This window comes from Oncorhynchus nerka, linkage group LG17 (genome assembly GCF_034236695.1).
Source record: "Oncorhynchus nerka isolate Pitt River linkage group LG17, Oner_Uvic_2.0, whole genome shotgun sequence".
NCBI lineage: Eukaryota > Metazoa > Chordata > Actinopteri > Salmoniformes > Salmonidae > Oncorhynchus > Oncorhynchus nerka.
The window spans coordinates 14,246,620-14,274,045 of NC_088412.1; the positions used below are offsets into that span (position 1 = coordinate 14,246,620).

At 42.7% G+C, this 27,426-nt stretch overlaps 1 protein-coding gene across 1 annotated transcript in view; it reads right to left on the reverse strand.

Annotated features, from left to right (window-relative positions):
* Positions 1 to 1,655: 1,655 nt before the first annotated feature.
* The window catches only part of LOC115144711 (pleckstrin homology domain-containing family A member 7-like), a 233,213-nt gene continuing 207,442 nt past the window's right edge, over positions 1,656 to 27,426 (reverse strand). The window contains 7 exon segments of the mRNA XM_065002989.1: positions 1,656 to 2,207; positions 13,220 to 13,365; positions 15,405 to 15,538; positions 17,562 to 17,774; positions 20,849 to 21,082; positions 23,799 to 23,890; positions 24,042 to 24,138. Coding sequence (XP_064859061.1) covers positions 2,182 to 2,207; positions 13,220 to 13,365; positions 15,405 to 15,538; positions 17,562 to 17,774; positions 20,849 to 21,082; positions 23,799 to 23,890; positions 24,042 to 24,138 — 942 coding nt within the window. The 3' untranslated portion in view covers positions 1,656 to 2,181.

Below are 27,426 nucleotides of genomic sequence, written 5' to 3' on the forward strand. Positions count from 1 at the left end.
TATCCTATTTGGCAATATTGAGTTGATAATTAGCCTATGCAGATCAGTGCATGAATAAGAGATGAGAGGATATTGTTAAAATAAAAAATCCATATCTACTGAAGCTCTCAGATGGGCAGCAATACGAGACAGCGCAGAAGCGTTAGTGATATGTAGAAGAGCTTTTAAAGACAGGACTGTCCAGCCAGCAATCCCAGTTCATTTGAGTTTATTCTGATGATAGACAAGGAAGCACATTAGATGGGCAGGACAACACTATGTTGATGGCTGTAGATTTGTGATTTGTCTGTTAGCCCCTGCTAACTTCTTTCCATGCTAATGCGACCATTACAATTAAATGGGGAGTCAGGATGTTGGGTTTCAGTGGGATTGTGATATATAGAGCCTAGGCTATTTTCCTACGGCTACTGCGTGAGTCAATAGATAACTAATACACTTGGTTTAGGCTACATTGCATGCTACATGTTTCTGATCAGTGAAATATGAGCAAACTAATAAATGAGCTACCACTTCCACCTGTCCGGCCAGAGATCAATTAACCAAATATACAGATGGAGATTCAGTGACAAGTCAGAGGCTTCTGTTCAGGAGTAGGACAGAATACTCACGTGAGTGAAGGTCAAAATCCACTTATATACATGCTAGACACATTTTCTGATCAGCTAATATATAAGCAAACTAGAATAAAGATGATCAATTTACCTAACATTTCCCTCAGCCTAGTTACCAAATATCCAAACTGATTCTGTGAAAACAAAAATCTGACTGATTGATATATCTAGACAAGTCCCCCATGCTTGTCTCAAAGCAGTGCAAAGGCTCTGTCCCAATCAAAACGGTGCTGAAATGATAATGTAGGTGACCACACAGGACTATTGCTTTACATTTGTATAACGGTTGCACATGATTTAGGGATATACAGTATAAGCAAGAATTTGATACATGCCTTCAATTGCATTAGCCTATATTTTAATCATTCAGTTGATCATAACTAAGGTGAGTTTCTCTCTGCGCCTTTTCTATTTCCAATGGCTATTTCCTCGTCTCACTGTGCTGCCACCCGCCTCGTTCTCAAAACCTATTTAAATCATTATACTTATTTTTCTAGAAATCTGGCTTTTTTTTTGTTTTGGGCTCATTTAATTTCTGTGATGTCAGGCCTGGGCTCGGGCTTCAAGCTTTACGGGCTTGGGTCGGACCGGGATCTAATTTTCAGTTCTGATGAGAACTCAAACTGCATTCAGATCTGGTGTGCAGTCCAGCAATGTCAGTTATGTGTGTTTTGAATTGATGGCCACTTTGTGTGAAGTAAATATACCAGGCTAAAAGGTTCCATGCAACAACCTGTATGGATAATGTGCTTTTTTGTTGCCAAATCTGCTGCGCATGTGTATTTTGTGGAAATGCATTAGTGAGACAATGTTGTAATTTTCCATGTCTTGTCATTACATTTTTTGGGGAAATGTTAAGAGTTAATTGTCAATCGCGCTATAAAGCCGATTTTCAGCACTATGGCTGGAATTGAGCCCAAAATAAACATGCTCGTGTTTGAATCGTCATTTAATGTTTTAAGTGAGTTGATTTATGACACATTGACCGTATACGAGTGTGTTCATGATTAAATATTGAGAGAGAACTGGACATGAGGCAACATGTTTTGTTTAAACCTTTATTTCCAGAAAACATCATTATGGTTTATTTCCCTTTTAAATGACACATAATACAATACAGTTGATTGGCAAAAGCGTTACATGGCAGTGCGGAGCTACAAAGGTTGTAATTTGGTGCAAGATTGTCTTTCATTAGTCAAAATAAAATAAATATATCATTCATGTCATAATTACATTTCCATCTCAACGACCTATAAAACATTGCTTAGAACTTTTTTTTAGAAATATAGACCACACTTCAAAAACACAGCTAATGATTCTGTTGCAAAAACTATTAGTGTTAACAATTACACACAACATTAAAGTGCAAAACACAACTCCAATTCAAACTTAACATTAGGTACACGCACAGTTTCAATGCTCTTGTTGAGTTTCGAATAACTCCAATAAAAAGTATTATAAAACATCACTCTGGCATTAATTGCTGAAAATGATTAGTATTAGATCCTTTGCCCATCAACTATTTTCATTCACAGATGTCCTGTCGGTGTCTTGGCGTCTGTGTCAATGGTCAGTCAGTGCTCAGCTGAGCTTTGGCTAAAAGGGGGAGGAAAAACATGTTCATGACATTGAAAATACAGACGGTAATGTCTTCAATCGAAAGTTCCACCCTCTTTCCAAAAAGCCTAAGTAAGCAGTGCTTGTTTGTGTGGAAACAATAAGCCACAACCTTTTTACATTCTAACCATGACCCAACAATATCACCATCACCTAACCCAACAACATCACATGACCCAACAATATTACCATCACCTAACCCAACAACATCACATGACCCAACAATATTACCATCACCTAACCCAACAACCTCACATGACCCAACAATATTACCATCACCTAACCCAACAACATCACATGACCCAACAATATTACCATCACCTAACCCAACAACATCACATGACCCAACAATATTACTATCACCTAACCCAACAACATCACCATCACCTAACCCAACAACATCACATGACCCAACAATATTACCATCACCTAACCCAACAACATCACCATCACCTAACCCAACAACATCACATGACCCAACAATATTACCATCACCTAACCCAACAACATCACCATCACCTAACCCAACAACATCACCATCACCTAATCCAACAACATCACATGACCCAACAATATTACCATCACCTAACCCAACAACATCACATGACCCAACAATATTACCATCACCTAACCCAACAACCTCACATGACCCAACAACATCACCATCACCTAACCCAACAACATCACATGACCCAACAATATTACTATCACCTAACCCAACAACATCACCATCACCTAACCCAACAACATCACATGACCCAACAATATTACCATCACCTAACCCAACAACATCACCATCACCTAACCCAACAACATCACATGACCCAACAATATTACCATCACCTAACCCAACAACATCACCATCACCTAACCCAACAACATCACCATCACCTAACCCAACAACATCACCATCACCTAACCCAACAACATCACGACCCAACAACATCACCATCACCTAACCCAACAACATCACCATCACCTAACCCAACAATATTACCATCACATAACATCACCACCATCACATAACAATATTACCATCACCTAACCCAACAACATCACCATCACCTAACCCAACAACATCACCATCACCTAACCCAACAACATCACATGACCCAACAATATTACTATCACCTAACCCAACAACATCACCATCACCTAACCCGACAACATCACATGACCCAACAATATTACCATCACCTAACCCAACAACATCACCATCACCTAACCCAACAACATCACATGACCCAACAATATTACCATCACCTAACCCAACAACATCACCATCACCTAACCCAACAACATCACCATCACCTAACCCAACAACATCACGACCCAACAACATCACCATCACCTAACCCAACAACATCACCATCACCTAACCCAACAATATTACCATCACATAACATCACCATCACATAACAACATCACCATCACCTAACCCATCACCATCACCTAACCCAACAATATTACCATCACCTAACCCAACAACATCACCATCACCTAACCCAACAACATCACATGACCCAACAATATTACCATCACCTAACCCAACAACATCACCATCACCTAACCCAACATCACCATCACCTAACCCAACAACATCACCATCACCTAACCCTTCAACATCACGACCCAACAACATCACCATCACCTAACCCAACAACATCACCATCACCTAACCCAACAACATCACCATCACCTAACCCAACAACATCACGACCCAACAACATCACCATCACCTAACCCAACAACATCACCATCACCTAACCCAACAATATTACCATCACATAACAACATCACCATCACCTAACCCAACAACATCACCATCACCTAACCCAACAACATCACATGACCCAACAACATCACATGACCCAACAATATTACTATCACCTAACCCAACAACATCACCATCACCTAACCCGACAACATCACATGACCCAACAATATTACCATCACCTAACCCAACAACATCACCATCACCTAACCCAACAACATCACATGACCCAACAATATTACCATCACCTAACCCAACAACATCACCATCACCTAACCCAACAACATCACGACCCAACAACATCACCATCACCTAACCCAACAACATCACCATCACCTAACCCAACAATATTACCATCACATAACAACATCACCATCACATAACAACATCACCATCACCTAACCCATCACCATCACCTAACCCAACAATATTACCATCACCTAACCCAACAACATCACCTAACCCAACAACATCACATGACCCAACAATATTACCATCACCTAACCCAACAACATCACCATCACCTAACCCAACATCACCATCACCTAACCCAACAACATCACCATCACCTAACCCTTCAACATCACGACCCAACAACATCACCATCACCTAACCCAACAACATCACCATCACCTAACCCAACAACATCACATGACCCAACAATATTACCATCACCTAACCCAACATCACCTAACCCAACAACATTACATGACCCAACAATATTACCATCACCTAACCCAACAACATCACCATCACCTAACCCAACAACATCACATGACCCAACAATATTACTATCACCTAACCCAACAACATCACCATCACCTAACCCAACAACATCACATGACCCAACAATATTACCATCACCTAACCCAACAACATCACCATCACCTAACCCAACATCACCATCACCTAACCCAACATCACCATCACCTAACCCAACAACATCAATCACCTAACCCTTCAACATCACGACCCAACAACATCACCATCACCTAACCCAACAACATCACCATCACCTAACCCAACAACATCACCATCACCTAACCCAACAACATCACGACCCAACAACATCACCATCACCTAACCCAACAACATCACCATCACCTAACCCAACAATATTACCATCACATAACAACATCACCATCACCTAACCCAACAACATCACCATCACCTAACCCAACAACATCACATGACCCAACAACATCACATGACCCAACAATATTACTATCACCTAACCCAACAACATCACCATCACCTAACCCGACAACATCACATGACCCAACAATATTACCATCACCTAACCCAACAACATCACCATCACCTAACCCAACAACATCACATGACCCAACAATATTACCATCACCTAACCCAACAACATCACCATCACCTAACCCAACAACATCACGACCCAACAACATCACCATCACCTAACCCAACAACATCACCATCACCTAACCCAACAATATTACCATCACATAACAACATCACCATCACATAACAACATCACCATCACCTAACCCATCACCATCACCTAACCCAACAATATTACCATCACCTAACCCAACAACATCACCTAACCCAACAACATCACATGACCCAACAATATTACCATCACCTAACCCAACAACATCACCATCACCTAACCCAACATCACCATCACCTAACCCAACAACATCACCATCACCTAACCCTTCAACATCACGACCCAACAACATCACCATCACCTAACCCAACAACATCACCATCACCTAACCCAACAACATCACATGACCCAACAATATTACCATCACCTAACCCAACATCACCTAACCCAACAACATTACATGACCCAACAATATTACCATCACCTAACCCAACAACATCACCATCACCTAACCCAACAACATCACATGACCCAACAATATTACTATCACCTAACCCAACAACATCACCATCACCTAACCCAACAACATCACATGACCCAACAATATTACCATCACCTAACCCAACAACATCACCATCACCTAACCCAACAACATCACATGACCCAACAATATTACCATCACCTAACCCACATATGTCAGAGTCAAGGCCCGCGGGCCACATCCGGCCCGCAAGAAGGTTTTTTACGGCCCCTGGGATGATCTTGATTTATTATTAGAACCGGCCCGCAGCAAGCCGGCAGCCCGCAGATCTTTTACACGCACCAATACTACATTTCCCACAATGCAAAGGTGACGCACCGAGCAGTAGGCTGCTTCATTTCAATATTTATTGGCACAGCAGTCGTCAGCATCACAGTAAAATTAACTTTCAGATACCCATCAAAAATGGCAAAACGGAAGGTGGATACTGAGAACCGGGGGTTTCAAACAAGGTGGGAGTCGGAGTATATGTTCACGAAGGTAGCTGGAAAACCTGTGTGTCTTCTGTGTGGAGAAAGTGTGGCGGTACTGAAAGAGTATAATCTGAGACGACATTATGAAACGAAACACGCGGACAAAAACAAGAATATGGACATGGAACAAAGGCTACAAAAGGCAGAGGAATTAAAACGAGGCCTCAAATCTCGACAGGCTCTGTTCAAAAAAGCCAAATCACAAGGCCAGGCTGCTGTCAAGGCCAGTTTTATTTTGGCAGAAGAGATCGCTAAATCAGCCCGGCCATTTACGGAGGGGGATTTCATCAAAAACTGCATGATTAAAGTTTGTGACGAAGTTTGCCCAGAAAAAAGGCAACTCTTTTTAAATGTGAGTCTGAGCAGAAACACCATTGCCGAGAGAGTAGACCAGTTGTCCATCAATCTAAAAGAGCAGCTTGTGAAAAAGGGAAAAGATTTTATTGCATATTCCTTGGCTGTGGATGAGAGCACCGACATTTCTGACATTGCCAATTTTCATCCGCGGAGTGGACTCCAACCTAAGCGTGACAGAGGAGTTTTTGGCTTTACGTCCTATGCATGGCACAACTACGGGGCATGATTTGTATGAAGAGGTGTCAAGATGTGTAAATGAGATGGAGCTGCCTTGGGAAAAACTCGTGGGTTTGACAACCGACGGAGCACCTGCGATGTGTGGACACAGGAGCGGACTGGTGGCGAAGATACGGGAAAAGATGCAAGAGGAAAACGCGACAGGTGAGCTGACAGCTTATCATTGTATCATACACCAGGAAGCGTTGTGCGGTAAAGCCTTGAAAATGGAGCATGTAATGAGCATCATCACGCGCACAGTTAACTTTATCAGAGCCAAAGGTTTGAATCACCGCCAGTTCAAGGCATTTCTGACGGAGTTAGAAACGGAGCATGGTGATTTGCCTTATCACACAGAGGTGCGATGGCTAAGCCAGGGAAAGGTGCTTCAAAGATGTTTCGAGCTTCGTGAGGAGATTTGTCTGTTCTTGGACAGCAAAGGGAAAGACACAACACAACTCCGAGACGAAATGTTTCTGTGTGAAATGGCTTTTCTGTGTGACATTACGAGTCATCTGAATGCAATAAACTTGCAGCTGCAGGGTCGGGATCGTGTCATCTCTGATATGTACAGTACAGTGAAGGCATTTAAAACCAAACTGACTCTGTGGGAGACGCAGATGCGGAAAGAAAATTTGAGCCACTTTCCCAGCTGCCAGACCATGAAAGAGAAGCTCTCTACCAGTGCGTTCCCGAGCACACAGTTGGCTGATAAAATAGGTATGCTTGCTGCTGACTTTCGACGCCGATTTGCTGACTTTGAAGCACAAAAAAGCAGGTTGGAACTGCTCGGTAACCCATTTGCTGTTGACGTGGAAAGCTCACCACCAAACCTCCAAATGGAGTTGATTGACCTCCAATGCAATGATGCACTGAGGGCAAAATATGCGGCAGTGGGTGCTGCGGAGTTCGCCCGTTTCCTCCCCGGCACAATGCCCCAGCTGCGCATCCAGGCTGCTCAAACGTTGTCTATGTTTGGCAGCACATACCTGTGTGAACAACTGTTTTCTTTGATGAACCTGAACAAAACATCACACAGAAGTCGACTTACTGCTGAACACCACTCAATTCTGAGGATTTCTTCAGCTCAGAGCCTTACCCCGAACATTGATGAACTTGTGGAAAAGATGGGACACCACCAAGTATCACCCTCAACCTCAAACAAGTGAACATTACTGTGCAATCACATATTTAGAGTTTTTACTCAGTTCAAGTTTAAAAGTTAAAATTTAATATTTGTTTTCACTGCATGTTACTTCTCCTTAAACAAAGTGTTGTTTTTGATTAATAGATTTTTGCACTTTATTTTTTTGTATTTCAATCCAATTATATTTTAAAAATATTTCAGTTGAGTGGATGATAGAAAATTGCTATTATTGTTTTTTCTTTGAAGTAAATTTAGCCCACTTTTGCTAAAATAGAAAATATAGTCTACTGATGGTGCCTTGAATACCGGTTTCTTTCATTTAATGTTCATGTTATGGGGATATTTATATAAAGGAAATTTGTCTTTTGTGTCTGTTGAAAATTAAAGATTACTGACAGAGCCATAAGAAAATATTGCTTTATTTATCTGATCATATTGTAATATATTTGTTAGGTTTTCAGTAGGTTCAATTAGGTTCACTAGACTATATGCGTCATTTAAAAAATTTTCAATGAACATTCGAACAGTCCGGCCCTCGTCTTGTAGCTGATTTTTTTATTTGGCCCTCCGTCCATTTGACTTTGACACCCCTGACCTAACCCAACAACATCACCATCACCTAACCCAACATCACCATCACCTAACCCAACAACATCACCATCACCTAACCCAACAACATCACGACCCAACAACATCACCATCACCTAACCCAACAACATCACCATCACCTAACCCAACAATATTACCATCACATAACAACATCACCATCACATAACAACATCACCATCACCTAACCCAACAACATCACCATCACCTAACCCAACAACATCACCATCACCTAACCCAACAACATCACATGACCCAACAACATCACCATCACCTAACCCAACAACATCACATGACCCAACAATATTACCATCACCTAACCCAACAACATCACCATCACCTAACCCAACAACATCACGACCCAACAACATCACCATCACCTAACCCAACAACATCACCATCACCTAACCCAACAACATCACATGACCCAACAATATTACCATCACCTAACCCAACAACATCACATGACCCAACAATATTACCATCACCTAACCCAACAACATCACCATCACCTAACCCAACAACATCACATGACCCAACAATATTACTATCACCTAACCCAACAACATCACCATCACCTAACCCAACAATATTACCATCACCTAACCCAACAACATCACCTAACCCAACAATATCACCATCACCTAACCCAACAACATCACCATCACCTAACCCAACAACATCACCATCACCTAACCCAACAACATCACCATCACCTAACCCAACAACATCACCATCACCTAACCCAACAACATCACCATCACCTAACCCAACATCACCATCACCTAACCCAACAACATCACATGACCCAACAATATTACCATCACCTAACCCAACATCACCATCACCTAACCCAACAACATCACATGACCCAACAACATCACATGACCCAACAATATTACTATCACCTAACCCAACAACATCACCATCACCTAACCCGACAACATCACATGACCCAACAATATTACCATCACCTAACCCAACAACATCACCATCACCTAACCCAACAACATCACATGACCCAACAATATTACCATCACCTAACCCAACAACATCACCATCACCTAACCCAACAACATCACCATCACCTAACCCAACAACATCACCATCACCTAACCCAACAATATTACCATCACATAACAACATCACCATCACCTAACCCAACAACATCACCATCACCTAACCCAACAACATCACCATCACCTAACCCAACAACATCACATGACCCAACAACATCACCATCACCTAACCCAACAACATCACCTAACCCAACAACATCACATGACCCAACAACATCACATGACCCAACAACATCACCATCACCTAAACCAATAACGTCACATGAACCAACAACATCACCATCACCCAACATCATCACATGACCCAACAACATCACCTGACCCAACAACATCACCATCACCCAACAACATCACCTGACCCAACAACATCACCTGACCCAACAACATCACCATCACACCCAACATCATCACATGACCCAACAACATCACATGACCCAACAACATTACCTGCCCCAACAACATTTGGACACCAAAAACCACCATGCTTCAGAAAAGAAACCACCAAAGCACTCAAAGTTGTGAGAGCAGAAATTACACCTAAAGACAACAACGATCCCACTGGGCACAGACGTCAGTTCAACGTCTAGTTTAGAAGTTGTTAAAAGTTGGTTGAAAAATAAATAAATCTTCTTAAGTTGTTTCAATGTCATCACATCGATCCCCCCAGTGTGGTTTTTGGGGGGTTGAAATGACGTGAAAACAAGGCTGAGTCAACCTTGTGCCCCAGTGGGATGCCAACACAAACATCACAGAGGCACCTTAAGGCCACGACACTCAAGAGAATTTGCAGTGTACCATCACTAGATCTGTTATTCAGAATCTCGCTGTCTACACAACCAGGGGCAATGAGAGAGGGTCACATTACTGTGTTGTACAGTGAAGATGCCCCTACACGCTGTTCTTGGGTCAGTTTTGGGCCAATTCTCTACACTAATGGTTAAGGTTATGATGAGGGAGAGGGAAAACTGATCCAAGATCTGTAGCTTCACCCTGGAGTGTGCTGCATTTGTCTCCCTTTCTCTGTTCCGATTCTCTTCTTCCAGGAGTGTGCACTGGCATACTCCCCATCATAGATTTGATTCAAGCATTGGCTGGAGGAAGTTTCCACCATTGATAAATCCATACTTCTCACTTTGGGAGAAGGGTTGAGAATCAGGATACTAACTGGGTTGGCTTCTCTGAAGAGAGCACAATGTCCTACTAGATCCTCCATCTATAGCTATATTAAAGGAGTGTTTTATGAAGGAGGGATCAAAGATACTGTAGGTAGTTCAGTGGGAAAAGGGTGTGTTTGTGTGTGTACAGCATGCATAGAGTAGCCTGTGTGTATAGACTGTGTGTGTACACTGTGTAGTATATACACTGAGTGTATTAGGTACAGTGGGGCAAAAAAGTATTTAGTCAGCCACCAATTGTGCAAGTTCTCCCACTTAAAAAGATGAGAGGCCTGTAATTTTCATCATATAGGTACACTTCAATGACAGACAAAATGAGAAAAAAAATCCAGAACATCACATTGTTGGATTTTTTATGAATTTATTTGCAAATTATGGTGGAAAATAAGTATTTGGTCACCTACAAACAAGCAAGATTTCTGGCTCTCACAGACCTGTAACAACTTCTTTAAGAGGCTCCTCTGTCCTCCACGCATTACCTGTATTAATGGCACCTGTTTGAACTTGTTATCAGTATAAAAGAAACCTGTCCACAACCTCAAACAGTCACACTCCACTATGGCCAAGACCAAAGAGCTGTCAGGACACCAGAAACAAAATTGTAGACCTGCACCAGGCTGGGAAGACTGAATCTGCAATAGGTAAGCAGCTTGGTTTGAAGAAATCAACTGTGGGAGCAATTATTAGGAAATGGAAGACATACAAGACCACTGATAATCTCCCTCGATCTGGGGCTCCACACAAGATCTCACCCCATGGGGTCAAAATGATCACAAGAACGGTGAGCAAAAATCCCAGAACCACACGGGGGGGACCTAGTGAATGACCTGCAGAGAGCTGGGACCAAAGTAACAAAGCCTACCATCAGTAACACACTACGCCACCAGGGACTCAAATCCTGCAGTGCCAGACGTGTCCCCCTGCTTAAGCCAGTACATATCCAGGCCCGTCTGAAGTTTGCTAGAGAGCATTTGGATGATCCAGAAGAAGATTGGGAGAATGTCATATGGTCAGATGAACCAAAATATAACTTTTTGGTAAAAACTCAACTCGTTGTGTTTGGAGGACAAAGAATGCTGAGTTGCATCCAAAGAACACCATACCTACTGTGAAGCATGGGGGTGGAAACATCATGATTTGGGGCTGTTTTTATGCAAACGGACCAGGACGACTGATCCGTGTAAAGGAAAGAATGAATGGGGCCATGTATCGTGAGATTTTGAGTGAAAACCTCCTTCCATCAGCAAGAGCATTGAAGATGAAACGTGGCTGGGTCTTTCAGCATGACAATGATACCAAACACACTGCCCGGGGCAACGAAGGAGTGGCTTCGTAAGAAGCATATCAAGGTCCGGGAGTGTCCTAGCCAGTCTCCAGATCTTAACCCCATAGAAAATCTTTGGAGGGAGTTGAAAGTCCGTGTTGCCCAGCAACAGCCCCAAAACATCACTGCTCTAGAGGAGATCTGCATGAAGGAATGGGCCAAAATACCACCAACAGTGTGTGAAAACCTTGTGAAGACTTACAGAAAACGTTGGACCTCTGTCATTGCCAACAAAGGGTATATAACAAAGTATTGAGATAAACTTTTGTTGTTGACCAAATACTTATTTTCCACCATCATTTGCAAATAAATTAATTAAAAATCCTACAACGTGATTTTCTGGATTTTTTTTCTAATTTTGTCTGTCATAGTTGAAGTGTACCTATGATGAAAATTACAGGCCTCTCTCATATTTTTAAGTGGGAGAACCTGCACAATTGGTGGCTGACTAAATACTTTTTTGCCCCACTGTACATCCATCTAGTACTGGGTCAGACTACCCTTTGCCTCTAGAGTATGTAAACGTTGCTCAATTGGTATCAAGGGACCTAACATGTGCCAGCAAATCATTCCCCACACCATTACACCACTGCCAATGTTTTACCACTCCTCATTTGTCCAGTGTTGGTGATCGCGCGCCCACTAGAGCCGTTTCTGCTTGCTTTTAGCTGAAAGCAGTGGAACCCGGTATGGTCGCCTGCTGCAATAGCCCATCCGTGACTAGGATCGATGAGTTGTGCGTTCCAAGATGCCATTCTGCACACCAATGTTGTACTGTGACGTTATTTGCCTCAAAGTCTCTTAGGTCACTCGTTATGCCCATTCTAACATTCCATCGAACAGTAACTGAATGCCTTGATGCCTGTCTGCCTGGCCACTGAGTGTATATGTAGTGTGTATGTGTTTACACGTGTTCATGTGTGTGTATGAGCTGACCTGTGAACTGCTTGCTCTTGATGGAGGCTTCAGAGGCCAAGGCGTGAGACACATTCATAATCCTCTTCTGCTGCTGCATGGCTCGGTCCAGATCAGTGAAGTCCAGTGGGACAGCCACACCAGACAACGGATGTGTGTTCTGAACACTGACACACAGGTGGGAAGGGAATACAAACATGAGGAAAAAGAGGCCGAAACCCAAAGGAAGTTCAGTCTGCGTCCCAAATGGAACCTTCTCCCCTACCAATTCGTCCCTGGTCAAAAGTAATGCACTATGTAGGGAATAGGCTCTGGTCAAAAGTAATGCACTATGTAGGTGTTACGGATACAGTTATCCTGTGTGTGTGTGTATCCTGTGTGTGTGTTTCTATTCTCTCCTTCTCCCCTCACAGTTGAAAACCATCACTCACCAATCAGTCAACAATCAATCATCAATCAGAAGACACACCTCCTCCTATTTCCTACCCTATCACAGTTCCTTCCCCATGGTTTAAAAACCCCATCATTTGTTTGCTCTGGAGCAATCTCTAGCTCAATCTCTAGCTCAATCTCTAGCTCAATCTCTAGCTCAATCTCTAGAGCAATCTCTAGAGCAATCTCTAGAGCAATCTCTCTGTAAATGCCATGTCTGTAGGTCTCTGTGTTTCACTCTCGCTTTGTGTCTTAACCTCTCTTTTGTTTAAGCACCTCATAGCACTTTGTCATCACCTGTGAGTATTGTTTTTGGTTATGGTGTTTGTTTGTTGCTGGTGGGAAAAGGGGGAAACCAAGACAAGTCGCCCATGGGCATACACTACCCGTAGGTGAACTTTGTTAAATACACTAGTTAGAACTGGGCGGACCACCCACTGTATTTTTGGTTAGTTAGTTAGCTGTTGTTAAAGTAGGCTAGTCTAGCTTAGGGGTGTTTTTGAATACTTATTGTTTCTTTTCTTGGGTCCAGCTCAGCCCCTTTTCCTGCTCCCCCCATTACCGTGTGTTTATAAATAAACCTGGAGTTTGACGGTAGATTTCTGTTGTCGTGGTTATTTCGTTCACACTTTTACTTTGTCACAATAATAATTTGCATGAGTTATGTTACGGGTCTCATTACCATCCCCCCTAGACTGTCGGGCCAAAAGGGATTCGTAACAGTAGGGAATAGGCTCTGGTCAAAAGTAATGCACTATGTAGGGAATAGGCTCTGGTCAAAAGTAATGCACTATGTAGGGAATAGGCTCTGGTCAAAAGTAATGCACTATGTAGGGAATAGGCTCTGGTCAAAAGTAATGCACTGCGTAGGGAATAGGCTCTGGTCAAAAGTAATGCACTGCGTAGGGAATAGGCTCTGGTCAAAAGTAATGCACTGCGTAGGGAATAGGCTCTGGTCAAAAGTAATGCACTGCGTAGGGAATAGGCTCTGGTCAAAAGTAATGCACTATGTAGGGAATAGGCTCTGGTCAAAAGTAATGCATTATGTAGAGTATAGGCTCTGGTCAAAAGTAATGCACTGCGTAGGGAATAGGCTCTGGTCAAAAGTAATGCACTGCGTAGGGAATAGGCTCTGGTCAAAAGTAATGCACTATGTAGGGAATAGGCTCTGGTCAAAAGTAATGCACTATGTAGGGAATAGGCTCTGGTCAAAAGTAATGCACTATGTAGGGAATAGGCTCTGGTCAAAAGTAATGCACTGCGTAGGGAATAGGCTCTGGTCAAAAGTAATGCACTGCGTAGGGAATAGGCTCTGGTCAAAAGTAATGCACTGCGTAGGGAATAGGCTCTGGTCAAAAGTAATGCACTGCGTAGGGAATAGGCTCTGGTCAAAAGTAATGCACTATGTAGGGAATAGGGTGCCATTTGGGACGTACACAATGTTTGCGATCACTTTTTTGTGTTATGATCTAAAGTTTTTGTAGTTAGCTTAAGTTTTAAGCTAGGACTCCGTTTTAAGTCACAACTGAGATTGAATCAGCCACAACCCAACAGTGGATCCAGTGGACCCAGAGACCCAGGATTAGGGACATTACAATGTTTGTGATATGTTTTCTTCTCCCAATAAGAAGTACCCAGATTTCTCACAAACAACAACTACTATTTCTTATCAAGAATCTGACAGATCACTCTAAATTTGCCTTAGGACTGAATTGCTTTTTGTAATAAAAAGTTCAAAAATAAATAGATTTTTATGAAACTAAGTCAAGAGTACTTGGATTTGGCCAGGATGTTTATGATGCGTTCTGCTCTGCGTTGACGCTCCTCCATCTGCTCCTGGCTCAGAGGCTCCCCGGGGTCTGACTCCACATAGCGCTCTGAGATAGGCACCTTCTGGGGCTTGGACAGCTACATACACCAGTCATAGACATCCAGTCAACCAACACATCCATATTAAAGTGCAATTCCAACACTTTTCAAACTCATTTTCATAATCTCCAGCACAATACCAGTGTCTACATAAGTGAAAACGGCGCAATTCTAAGTTTTTAGAAGAAAACATTTGAGTAAAAGAATTCTACCCGATGACATCATCAAAAGTTTAAACATTTTAAGAAAGGTGATTTTCAAAAACACAGATTGGTGGTGAAGTGGGGAGCAAGACAATACCCTGCCCTGTGATGTCACAGAGAAGCATTTTGTAGGGCTTTTCTTCTTCTCTTTTTAACCACAGATCATAGAAATGTACTTCTTTCAGTTAAGTAGACACTGGTTTGGTGCTGTAGATAATGAATAGGAGGTTGAAAAGTGGCGGAATTGCAATTAAGGCTTAGAACAACATTCAGAAATCATCAGTTTACAGTGCCTTCAGAAAGTATTCATACCCCTGGACTTATTCCACATTTTGTTATTACAGCCTGAATTCAAAATGGATTACATGTCCACATAATACCCCATAATGACAAAGTGAAAACATATTTTTTGAAATGCTGGCAAATGTATAGAAAATTAAATACAGAAATATCTCATTTACATAAGTATTCACACCCATGAGTCAACATATGTTAGAATCACCTTTGGCTGCGATTACAGCTGTGAGTCTTTCTGGGTAAGTCTCTCTCTGTACCTGTTGGAAAGCAGACATCCAGGATTTCCTTTAGGATATTGCCTGTGCTTAGCTCGATTCCATTTATTTTTATCCTAAAAAACTCCTTAGTCCTTGCCGATGACAAGCATACCCATAATATGATGCAGCCACCATCATGCTTGGAAATATGAAGAATGGTACACAGTGATGTGTTGGATTGTATTTGCCTCAAACATAATGCTTTCTATTCAGGACATAAAGCTAATTTCTTTGCCACATATTTCTTCTTTCTTTTTATTCTGTCATTTAGGTTAGTATTGTGGAGTAACTACAATGTTATTGATCCATCCTCAGCTCTCTCCTATAACAGCCATTAAACTATGTAACTGTTTCCTCATGGTGAAATCCCTGAGCAGTTTCCTTCCTCTCCAGCAACTGAGTTAGGAAGGACGCCTTTATCTTTGTAGTGACTGGGTGTATTGACACACCATACAAAGTGTAATTAATAACTTCACCATCCTCAAAGGGATATTCAATGTCAGTGTTTTTCTTCTTCTACCAATAGTTGCCTTTCTCTGTGAGGCATTGGAAAACCTCCCTTGTCTTTGTGGTTGAATCTGTGTTTGAAAATCATTGCTCGACTGAGAGACCTTACATATAATAGCATGTGTGAGGTAATCATTCAATAATCATGTTAAAGACTATTATTGCACACAGAGTGAGTCCATGCAACTTATTAACACAAGACATTTCAGCTTTTCATTTTTAATCAATTTGTAAAGATTTCCACTTTTTCCACATAATTCCACTTTGACATTATGGGGTATTGAATGTAGGCCAGTGACAACATCTACATTTGATCATTTTAAAAATTCAGACTGTGACACAACAAAATGTGGAAAAAGTCAAGGGGTGTGAATACTTTCAGTAGGCACTGTAAATGGTCATACTGTTGGGGTCAGATAAATTCAAACTTTGCGGTTCAGCATAGCTATAAGGTTCTACAAAAACAAGGTTATGTGATTGTAGTTGAAAGCATTAGTTCACTTTGCATTTTGTATCTTAATTGTGTATGTGGTGAATGGTAAGTAGTATGAGCTACAGGCTAGCCTCTAAATCAAAACCATCCACAACTGCATAGTCGTAAAGGGGATGTTCGGTATTATACAGTTTGTAGTGGCTGTTTAAAGAAGGATGGATTACAGTTTCTCCAGGCCCATAGACAACTTTTAAGGTGAGGTAAAATACTGAACTTCCCCTTTTTAACCACTTATGTGTACAGGCATAATATTCATCAATAAGAGGGTTGATAGGAGAAAATTGATTAGCCATTCATGAACGTACCTCACGACTGAGGTTCAGGTCGTAGTCGAGGGGCTCCATGTCAGTCCCCCTCATGGGCGTGGCCATCACCGTGAGCCACTCATCTGATTGGATCCTCTCCCTTTCCTTCAGCTCTCTGCGCCCCTCGTCGCTCTGGCCCTCGGCACCCAGTCGCTCCACCACCTGAGCTTTCTGCTCCTGCTGCAAATCAAAGTCCTGCTGCTCTCGCCTCCACTAGGGGGGGACAAACAACAGTTACTTTATCTGACCACTAGAGGGGGGGGGGGTTCTGAAACGGTTTGGGGCCTGGGACCCCTTTTGTGATAGCAAATTCATCAGGGACCCCCTGCATAACACACAACTCGAGTGAGATAAAATAAAAAACATACAAGGAGTCTTACTATGACTTCCGCAGTGCATGGCCAGAAAAATAACATTTCGGGGCCCTAGGAAGGAACATTTTAAAGGCCCATTGTATCTGACCACTAAACCAGGGCAAAAAAAATACCATGAATACCATTATTTTAATGATTTTCACAAACTTTAATCCTTAGAATGGTCCTTTGGAGGAAGGACTGTTGACATATATACCACCTTTCAAAAGTTTGGGGTCTCGTAGAAATGTCCTTGTTTTTGAAAAAAAAAAAGCAAATTTTTTGTCCATTTAAAATGACATCAAATTGATCAGAAATGCAGTCTAGACATTGTTAATGTTGTAAATGACTATTGTAGAAGGAAAAAGCTGATCTTTAATGGAATATCTACAGAGGCGTACAGAGGCCCATTATCAGCAACCATCACTCCTGTGTTCCAATGGCACGTTGTGTTAGCTAATCCAAGTTTAGCATTTTAAAAGGCTAACTGATCATTAGAAAACCATTTTGCAATTATGTTAGCACAGCTGAAAAACAGTTGTGCTGATTAAAGAAGCAATAAAACCGATCTTATTTGGACTTGTTGAGTATCTGGAGCATAAGCATTTGTGGGTTCGATTACAGGCTCAAAATGGCCAGAAACAAAGACCTTCTTCTTTTGAACGGTAGTGTATATCCAAAAGAAAAAATGGCTTTCCTGAAAATAAAAACTATCATTGTATTTTTTTGTTTTCCTGGTTTCATGAGGAAATTAGATGAATTACATCATCAGAAACAACCACCTAACGATATTGATTAACCTGTGACCACAAACCCACACACTCTCCTTTGTTTTTCCAAACCCATAAACACATTTGTGTTTTGAGTAAATAACTGTTCGTATGACAGTGTGTGTACTGTAGGAGTGTATTTGTTTGTGCCCAAGCTCTTAAACCCACGCGTGCATAATTCCCACTGCAGTGTGTGTAGGCCTCATCAGAATGTATTCCCATGCTGTGAGGAGAAAGTGCATCACATGCGTCATTGTGCTCGGTGGACGGAGGAAAATCACATCACAGGGAAAATGCATACATACATACTCATCAAACCCCCTGCCAAATGGAAAAACACAGCCAGAAGAGATTTTTTAGAAGCAACGTTACTTTATTCTCGAGTGCAGATCTCTACATTAGAATATAACAGGAGTGAAGGAGTTGTGATTTTTCGTTTTACAGATTCACTTAACAATGAGCTGTCCATTATTTCCCTTCCTTTGTGCTATTTTTACATCCTTGCTGATTTAAAACCAATTGGGATGGGTGAAAGAAATATGGTGGAATTTACACCTGCCTTGATGGTAGGCTTTCGGCAGCCATTTTGCTTATCCCTTTCCGGTCCTTTCATCTGCAGTGAATAAGATAAAATAGGCCAATTAAAAGGTACTCAGACTGGAGTACTCGCTCACTATGACCTTGACCATGGAAGTGGACCGTTGTAGAGGTCAACCACAGCCAAGTAGAAACGTCTTTGTTGTGGTCTTAAAGAGGCTGTGCTAATGTTGATGTAGCACCAACTAAATGGTGTGAATAAGAGACTGTTTAATATGGCATGGTGTGGTATAAGATGAGCAGATTCAAATGACCTAAAAGAGAGTCTAAAATGAGTAGTAGTGTAAACTCTGGCTATTATGGTGAAGAACTACAAAATAAAACTCTGTAACCAGCAAAAGCTGATGAAGTAAGTATTGCCAACTGTAAGTAGGAGCTGGGAACACAAAGGCTGATCAGTAATGCAGTTAGGAGTTTGAAGCTATTATTGATGAGCTCATAGCAATCTGGTTAAGATTGTGTGTTAGATAATATATTAGACTTTGTAATGTGATGTCCCTCGTCTTTTGACGATCATAGGCTCAATTAATCTGATTCTGTGGTAGCCATAGCACGCCATAAGACAACCAGGGTGGAAAAAGTGAGGTTGATGGGCAATTTTGTGGGAAGAAAATGATTCATCAGCAAAAAAAGGCACTTTCATTAGATTCATTCGTGTAATGCTAAAGATTGAGGGAGCAGGTATATGTTTGGTAATGATTGAGGGAGCAGGTATATGTTTGGTAATGATTGAGGGAGCAGGTATGTTTGGTAATGATTGAGGGAGCAGGTATGTTTGGTAATGATTGAGGGAGCAGGTATGTTTGTTAAAGATTGAGGGAGCAGGTATGTTTGGTAATGACTGAGGGAGCAGGGACGTTTGGTAATGACTGAGGGAGCAGGGACGTTTGGTAATGACTGAGGGAGCAGGGACGTTTGGTAATGATTTGTACCACTTCCTCGTTGATTTGTTCAAACATGGTACACATTTCCCCATCCCCATTTCATCAAATCTCTATAAAATATAACTTTACAAATGTATAGGCTACTGAAAATATCCTTCAGTAAATTAATAAAAATGTATATGTACAGAAATGTAAATGTACATAGAATGGCCTTTTCTTCTCTTGTGACAGAGAGGGAGGGAAGGCAGAGATGCCCACCTCTTCTCCTTGATATACATTCAGTGTGTCAGTGAGGTAACACACAGGGGCACAAGTGTTGGGGTAAACTCAACCCCTACACCTTAATATGGGGAACAGCGCTGTCTTACAGTCCATCTCTGACAGATATCCCCTCCCCTACTCCCCAAAACGGCCTCCACCACGCACAGTCTGACTGCTCTGCAGCCCAGCCTAGCTGGCCCCGGCTTAGCACCAGCCCCACCGACCCTTAGCATGATGCTAACTTTACTAATGTTACTGCCATTGGTTACACATGGGGGAGAGAGTGGGAGAATGGTGTTAAAATAAGGAGTTTAGCATGTTAGTGCTTGTGGCGGTGGCTCCTATGTGAGGGGTTCGGCAGGGGCGTGACAGTGGCAGTGGTCCCTGCTTCTGCTGCAGGATTGGGGAGGGGGGGAACGTACTGAGCCCAGGTCAGTGGAGGAGAGAGGCCTGGTAGTGGATGAGGAACGATGGGTGGTGGAGTGACGTTCTCCCTGGCTGAGGTTCCTCTTGCGCTCGCGGACCAGGGCCCTCTGGTGTCTCTTCATACGCTCCAGCTGCTCCTCAGCACTCATGCGGCTCCGGGGGGCCTGGGCCAAAGACTGGGGCTGCTGGTCGGAAGAGTACAGCTGCTCCAAGGCACTCTTAGGTCTCTCCTGGGACAGATCGTGAGAGAGGGAGATAGTGAGTGAGAGAGAGAAACATAGTGAAAGAGATATGAGATGGGTAGTGCCATAGAAATGTGATATGAAGAGGGAGAAAGGAAAGGAGAGGTAAAGGAAGACAGTAAAAACAAAGGAAAAAACAGACGCATCTTCAACACAAATTCAGTATTTAGTCTTAGGACAAAATAGCAGAGTTTCTCAACTCCACAATGTACAAGTACAATGAAGTTGACTAGCGACGAGTGTGGGCGGACTGCACCTTTAACTATATTGAGTCGCTGTCAATCGATACTTGTAAAAATGTCCTTGTACTTACACTAAATATAGAAAAGTCTGTGGACACCACTTCAAATTAGAGTATTCTGCTATTTTTGCCACGCCTGTTGCTGACAGGTGTATAAAGTCGAGCACACAGCCATGCAATCTCCATAGACAAACATTGGCAGTAGAATGGCCTTACAGAAGAGCTCAGTGACTTTCAATGTGGCACCGTCACAGGACGGCACCTTTCCAACAAGTCAGTTCGTCAAATTTCTGCCCTGCCAGAGCTGACCCTGTCCCACTGTAAGTGCTGTTATTGTGAAGTGGGAACGTCTATGAGCAACAACGGCTCAGTTGCAAAGTGGTGGGACCGCCGAATGCTGAAGCATGTAGAAATGGTCTGTCCTCGGATGCAACACTCACTACCGAGTTCCAATTATTTTAATGATTACTTTATTGGCAAAGTAGACAAACTTAAGCAGGAAATGCCAACAACGAACAGTGAGCAATCTTATTCATGCATAAAAAAAACTAAGAATGAAAGAAAAGCATTGCAAGTTAGAATTTTGTAAAGTTAGTGTGGGAGAGGTGGAAAAATTATTATTATCAATCAATAATGACAAACCTCCTGGCATTGACAACTTAGATAGAAAGCTATCGAGGATGGTAGCTGACTATAGCCACTCCCATCTGTCATATCTTTAATTTGAGCCTAGAGGAAAGTTTGCAACAGCTAATGGAGATCCTAATAAAATACCAAAAACCAAACTGCCTCTGGAAGCAACGTCAGCATAACGGTTCGTCGGGAGCTTCATCAAATGGGTTTCCATGGCCGAGCAGTCCACGTGCACAAAGCAAGGTCCATACATAAATGGTTTGTCGAGATCGGTGTGGAAGAACTTGACTGGCCTGCACAGAGCCCTGACCTCAACCCCATCAGACACCTTCTACATCGGCATTGCTTTCTGTTTGGGGATTTAGGCTGCGTTTCTGTATACCACTTTGTGACATCTGCTGATGTAAAAAGGCCTTTATAAATACATTTGATTGATTGGAACACACAGCGAGCCAGGCCTAATCGCCCAACATTAGTGCCCGACTTCACTAATGCTCTTGTGGCTGAATGGAAGAAACTGCCCGCAGTAATGTTCCAACATCTAGTGGAAAGCCTCCCAGAAGAGTGGAGGCTGTTATAGCAGCAAAGGGGGGACCAACTTCATATTAATGCCCATGATTTTTGAATGAGATGTTCGACGAACAGGTGTCCACATACTTTTGGTCATGTAGTGTATGTTTGTCCTGTGTAAATGTGAGCTTTTTTTTGGTGCTGAAATCTGTAGTTTTTGATAAAATAAGCATTTAATGTGACGTCTAACTGTGCCCTGTAATCCACTGTTTTCCAATGGAGTAGCGTGCAATACCACTCACTACTTTTATAAATATCCCTTCTTCAATGCTTACTGTGTACTTGTGCTTGTCCTGATTGTTAGAGATGTCAGTTGGATTTGGAATCCATAGCCGTGCAATAACGGGCTCCTCCTTCCCCATTAAAAAACATTTATCAAAAACTACAGATTTCAGCACCAAAAGAAAAGCTTGCATTTACACAGGATAAATATGGTTACAAGGAAACATTAAAGCAGGGGTGTCAAACTCATTCAATTTTTTCCTTTCAATTAAGACCTAGAGAACCAGGTGAGGGGAGTTCCTTACTAATTAGCGACCTTAATTCATCAATCAAGTACAAGGGTGGAGTGAAAAACTGCAGACACTCGGCCCTCTGTGGAATGAGTTTGAAACATGCATTAAAGAATGTACATTTGGACCACAGAGAGTTGTGTCAAAAGTTGTGCACTATATATATATATTTAAAATATTTTTTAATATTTTTTAACCTCAGTTAAGAACAAATTCTTATTTTCAATGACGGCCTAGGAACAGTGGGTTAACTGCCTGTTCAGGGACAGAACGACAGATTTGTACCTTGTCAGCTCAGGGATTTGAACTTGCAACCTTCCGGTTACTAGTCCAATATAGAGAATATGTTGCCATTTGGGATGTAACTCATATCTCGTTCCATCCCCTGTGTGGTGCACTACTTTAGACCAGAGCCTATTCCCTACATAGTGCAGTACTTTAGACCAGAGCCTATTCCCTACATAGTGCACTACTTTTGACCAGAACCTATTCCCTACATAGTGCACTATTCTTGACCAGAGCCTATTCCCTAAATAGTGCACTACTTCTGACCAGAGCCTATTCCCTAAATAGTGCACTACTTCTGACCAGAGCCTATTCCCTACACAGTGCACTACTTTTGACCAGTGCCTACAGTACACTACTTTTGACCAGAACCCTATTCCCAACACAGCGCACTACTTTTGACCAGAGCCTATTCCCTACATAGTGCACTACTTTTGGAACGCAGGCTTGTGTGGTGACTCACCCTCCCTGCTGAGCCAGCCACTCCTCTCCTTAGGGTCACGTAGGAGGAGATATTACTGGATTGGTTCAGCTGCGACGATGAGCCTGACAGACCTGGGACGGACAGGAAACAGGAAACACTGTCACAGTATGCTTGGGAGGAAACCCACTCTGACACAGCACCGCTGTCCTGAAAATACACAAAGTGGCAAGGAGTGGAATGCAAGCCTCAAGCAGGTCTGGATTCCAGGCTAGCTGATGATACCTTTGTTTGGGAGGGTCTGGTAGCCCCCCTCAGACCCTATGCTGCTCCGGCCCATCCCCGGCAGCTCTGGTTCACTGAGGTACGACCGCAGCTCCACCTGAAACGACCGCAACAGAGGTTAACGCAACAATCACACTGCAGACGTCACACTAGATCAGTGAGGTTTGAGTCAACTTAATACAATACATGTTGCTCTTAATTAGGGCTGTGGTGGTCAATACATTTTGTCAGCTGGTAACTGTCATTCAAATAACTGCCGGTCTCACCGTAATTGACCGTTAATGAACATAAACACATTTAGCATCCCTGGGCTTCCACACATAACCTACAAGCCACTGAACCTTTGGAACATCTACGTTCTAAGTAATAAGTCTAATAAATCCATTTAATATAGCCTACACCAGGGGTTCCCAAACCTTTTCACTCAGGGCCCCGTTTCCAGCATTGAGGAACATCCCGCGGGCCCCATGTGCATGGCACACACCCTACATCTATTTCTATGGGCACTAGTATTGTTCGTGACAAACTGTTCACACCCTTCTTCTTGGTGGAGAGAATATGTTGTAGGTTTAAAGTTTATTTCCTGGATTTCTACACATTTTACCATGTCTAATGTGTATTCATGTGATATTTGGTGACAAAATTTACAACAATATCTAAGGGCTAAAAAAACGTGTCATGGGCTAGTTGATCTGGACATTTCTGATCAGTTGTAAATATCTCTCTAAGGTTTGTAATGACTGACATGACAAGAGGAACTGATGATGCACTGATGATGCACTGATGATGCACTCACTACCCACCTGGTGCATTCTACCATTACAACTTTCAAGAGTAAGTTTAAAGCCTTCAACAACAACAAAACAACTTGCGCCCCCCACAGTTTGGAAATGGAATCCCCTGGCCTATGATTGTTTTTAAAGCAGGTCAAAATAAACATTGTGATATGAAGAAAATGTAGTCAATTTCAGAAGAACAGAATAGCATATTCTGAGTCATCCTTATGTTAGGCCCTGATGTGGCTATGCCAAATGGCTGTGCGCTACACTAGTTCATTTAGCAGATACGATTTGTTTAGAATTCCTGAGGCATTATTTTATAGTAAGAAGAATACAATTGAACATAGCTGAATGTAGAAAGGATATTTTTTTTTGTGACACAAACCTTAGGCTATATGTTGTGATTTCTAATACATTGTAAGGCTGCATGATGCAACTAATGATGTCCCATGAAAGGCATGCGTTCTGCTCTGTTTCTTATGCATGCTACACACGTCATCCGTCTCTCATTCACACTTCATCCGTCTCTCATTCACAGTTTGACAAGCACTTGATAAAATTCTCACCCATCAGACTATTCTCAATTGTATCGGGTCTTCAGATTTATAATGGCCCACCCCCCAAAAAAATGTAACAGGTTTTTAAAATGCCAGGTAGGCTACACTGGTTGTAAAGCGGATTAATGTGCTTACTGTTAAGAATAAATATAGCAGCATGAGAAAGCTGGGATCCTCTTTTAAATAGTGGCCAGTCAAAACTCTGTTTTCACAGGCGATTGATTGAGCAATGACAGGGTTTATAAGAACATATGTTTTACTAGGCTCTGTAGGCTATGGGCTCTCCAACCCTGTTCAAGTGGTCTTGTTTCACTAGGCTGTGGGCTCTCCAACCCTGTTCAAGTGGTCTTGTTTCACTAGGCTGTGGGCTCTCCAACCCTGTTCAAGTGGTCTTGTTTCACTAGGCTCTGGGCTCTCCAACCCTGTTCCAGGGATCTTGTTTCACTAGGCTCTGTAGGCTATGGGCTCTCCAACCCTGTTCAAGTGGTCTTGTTTCACTAGGCTCTGGGCTCTCCAACCCTGTTCCAGGGATCTTGTTTCACTAGGCTGTGTAGGCTATGGGCTCTCCAAACCTGTTCCAGGGATCTTGTTACACTAGGCTCTGGGCTCTCCAACCCTGTTCCAGGGATCTCGTTACACTAGGCTCTGGGCTCTCCAACCCTGTTCCAGGGATCTTGTTTCACTAGGCTGTGTAGGATAAGGGCTCTCCAAACCTGTTCCAGGGATCTTGTTACACTAGGCTCTGGGCTCTCCAACCCTGTTCCAGGGATCTCGTTACACTAGGCTCTGGGCTCTCCAACCCTGTTCCAGGGATCTTGTTACACTAGGCTCTGGGCTCTCCAACCCTGTTCAAGTGGTCTTGTTTCACTAGGCTCTGGGCTCTCCAACCCTGTTCCAGGGATCTTGTTACACTAGGCTCTGGGCTCTCCAACCCTGTTCCAGGGATCTTGTTTCACTAGGTTCTGAAGGCTCTGGGCTCTCCAACCCTGTTCCAGGGGTCTTGTTCCACTAGGCTCTGTAAGCTATGGGCTCTCCAACCCTGTTCCAGGGGTCTTGTTCCACTAGGCTCTGTAGGCTATGGGCTCTCCAACCCTGTTCCAGGGGTCTTGTTCCACTAGGCTCTGTAGGCTATGGGCTCTCAAACCCTGTTCAAGTGGTCTTGTTTCACTAGGCTCTGGGCTCTCCAACCCTGTTCCAGGGATCTTGTTTCACTAGGCTCTGTAGGCTATGGGCTCTCCAACCCTGTTCCAGGGATCTTGTTACACTAGGCTCTGAAGGCTCTGGGCTCTCCAACCCTGTTCCAGGGATCTTGTTTCACTAGGCTCTGAAGGCTCTGGGCTCTCCAACCCTGTTCCAGGGGTCTTGTTCCACTAGGCTCTGTAGGCTATGGGCTCTCCAACCCTGTTCCAGGGGTCTTGTTCCACTAGGCTCTGTAGGCTATGGGCTTTCCAACCCTGTTCCAGGGGTCTTGTTTCACTAGGCTCTGTAAGCTATGGGCTCTCCAACCCTGTTCCAGGGGTCTTGGGCCTATAGACTAGGCTTAGAGTTATTTGGCCACTTTAGTTGTGATACAAAAAGTCACAAAATTCATGCACTGTATCTTGCCTTACGCCTTGATCACACAGATAGTGTGTTGTGCAAAAGTAGTACGCATTATCATTTGGATGTGTGCAACAAAAGTTCAACATTCACCTTCTGCTACCGCTTCTGTCAAGCCGTCTACACATACAGTTTGATGCATACGTTCGATAAATCCAACATATACACCACACAGAACGCTCTGCAACTACTTCTGCAACGCAATGCTGCAAGGCAAACGCAGCGTTCCATTGGAAACTAATGTACTTCTGGTGTACCACAATGCAATGACACCATCGGTGTGATCGAGGAATTAGACTGCACACGCAGTCTAATGGCATCATTCACAAGTCATAATATTCTCACCCATCAGACTATTATCAATTTAATGTTGTCTTTACATATACTAAATAATATATGTGTGACATTAGTTTCAATTATTTAGAATGGGACATTTTCATGCAGCTGTTG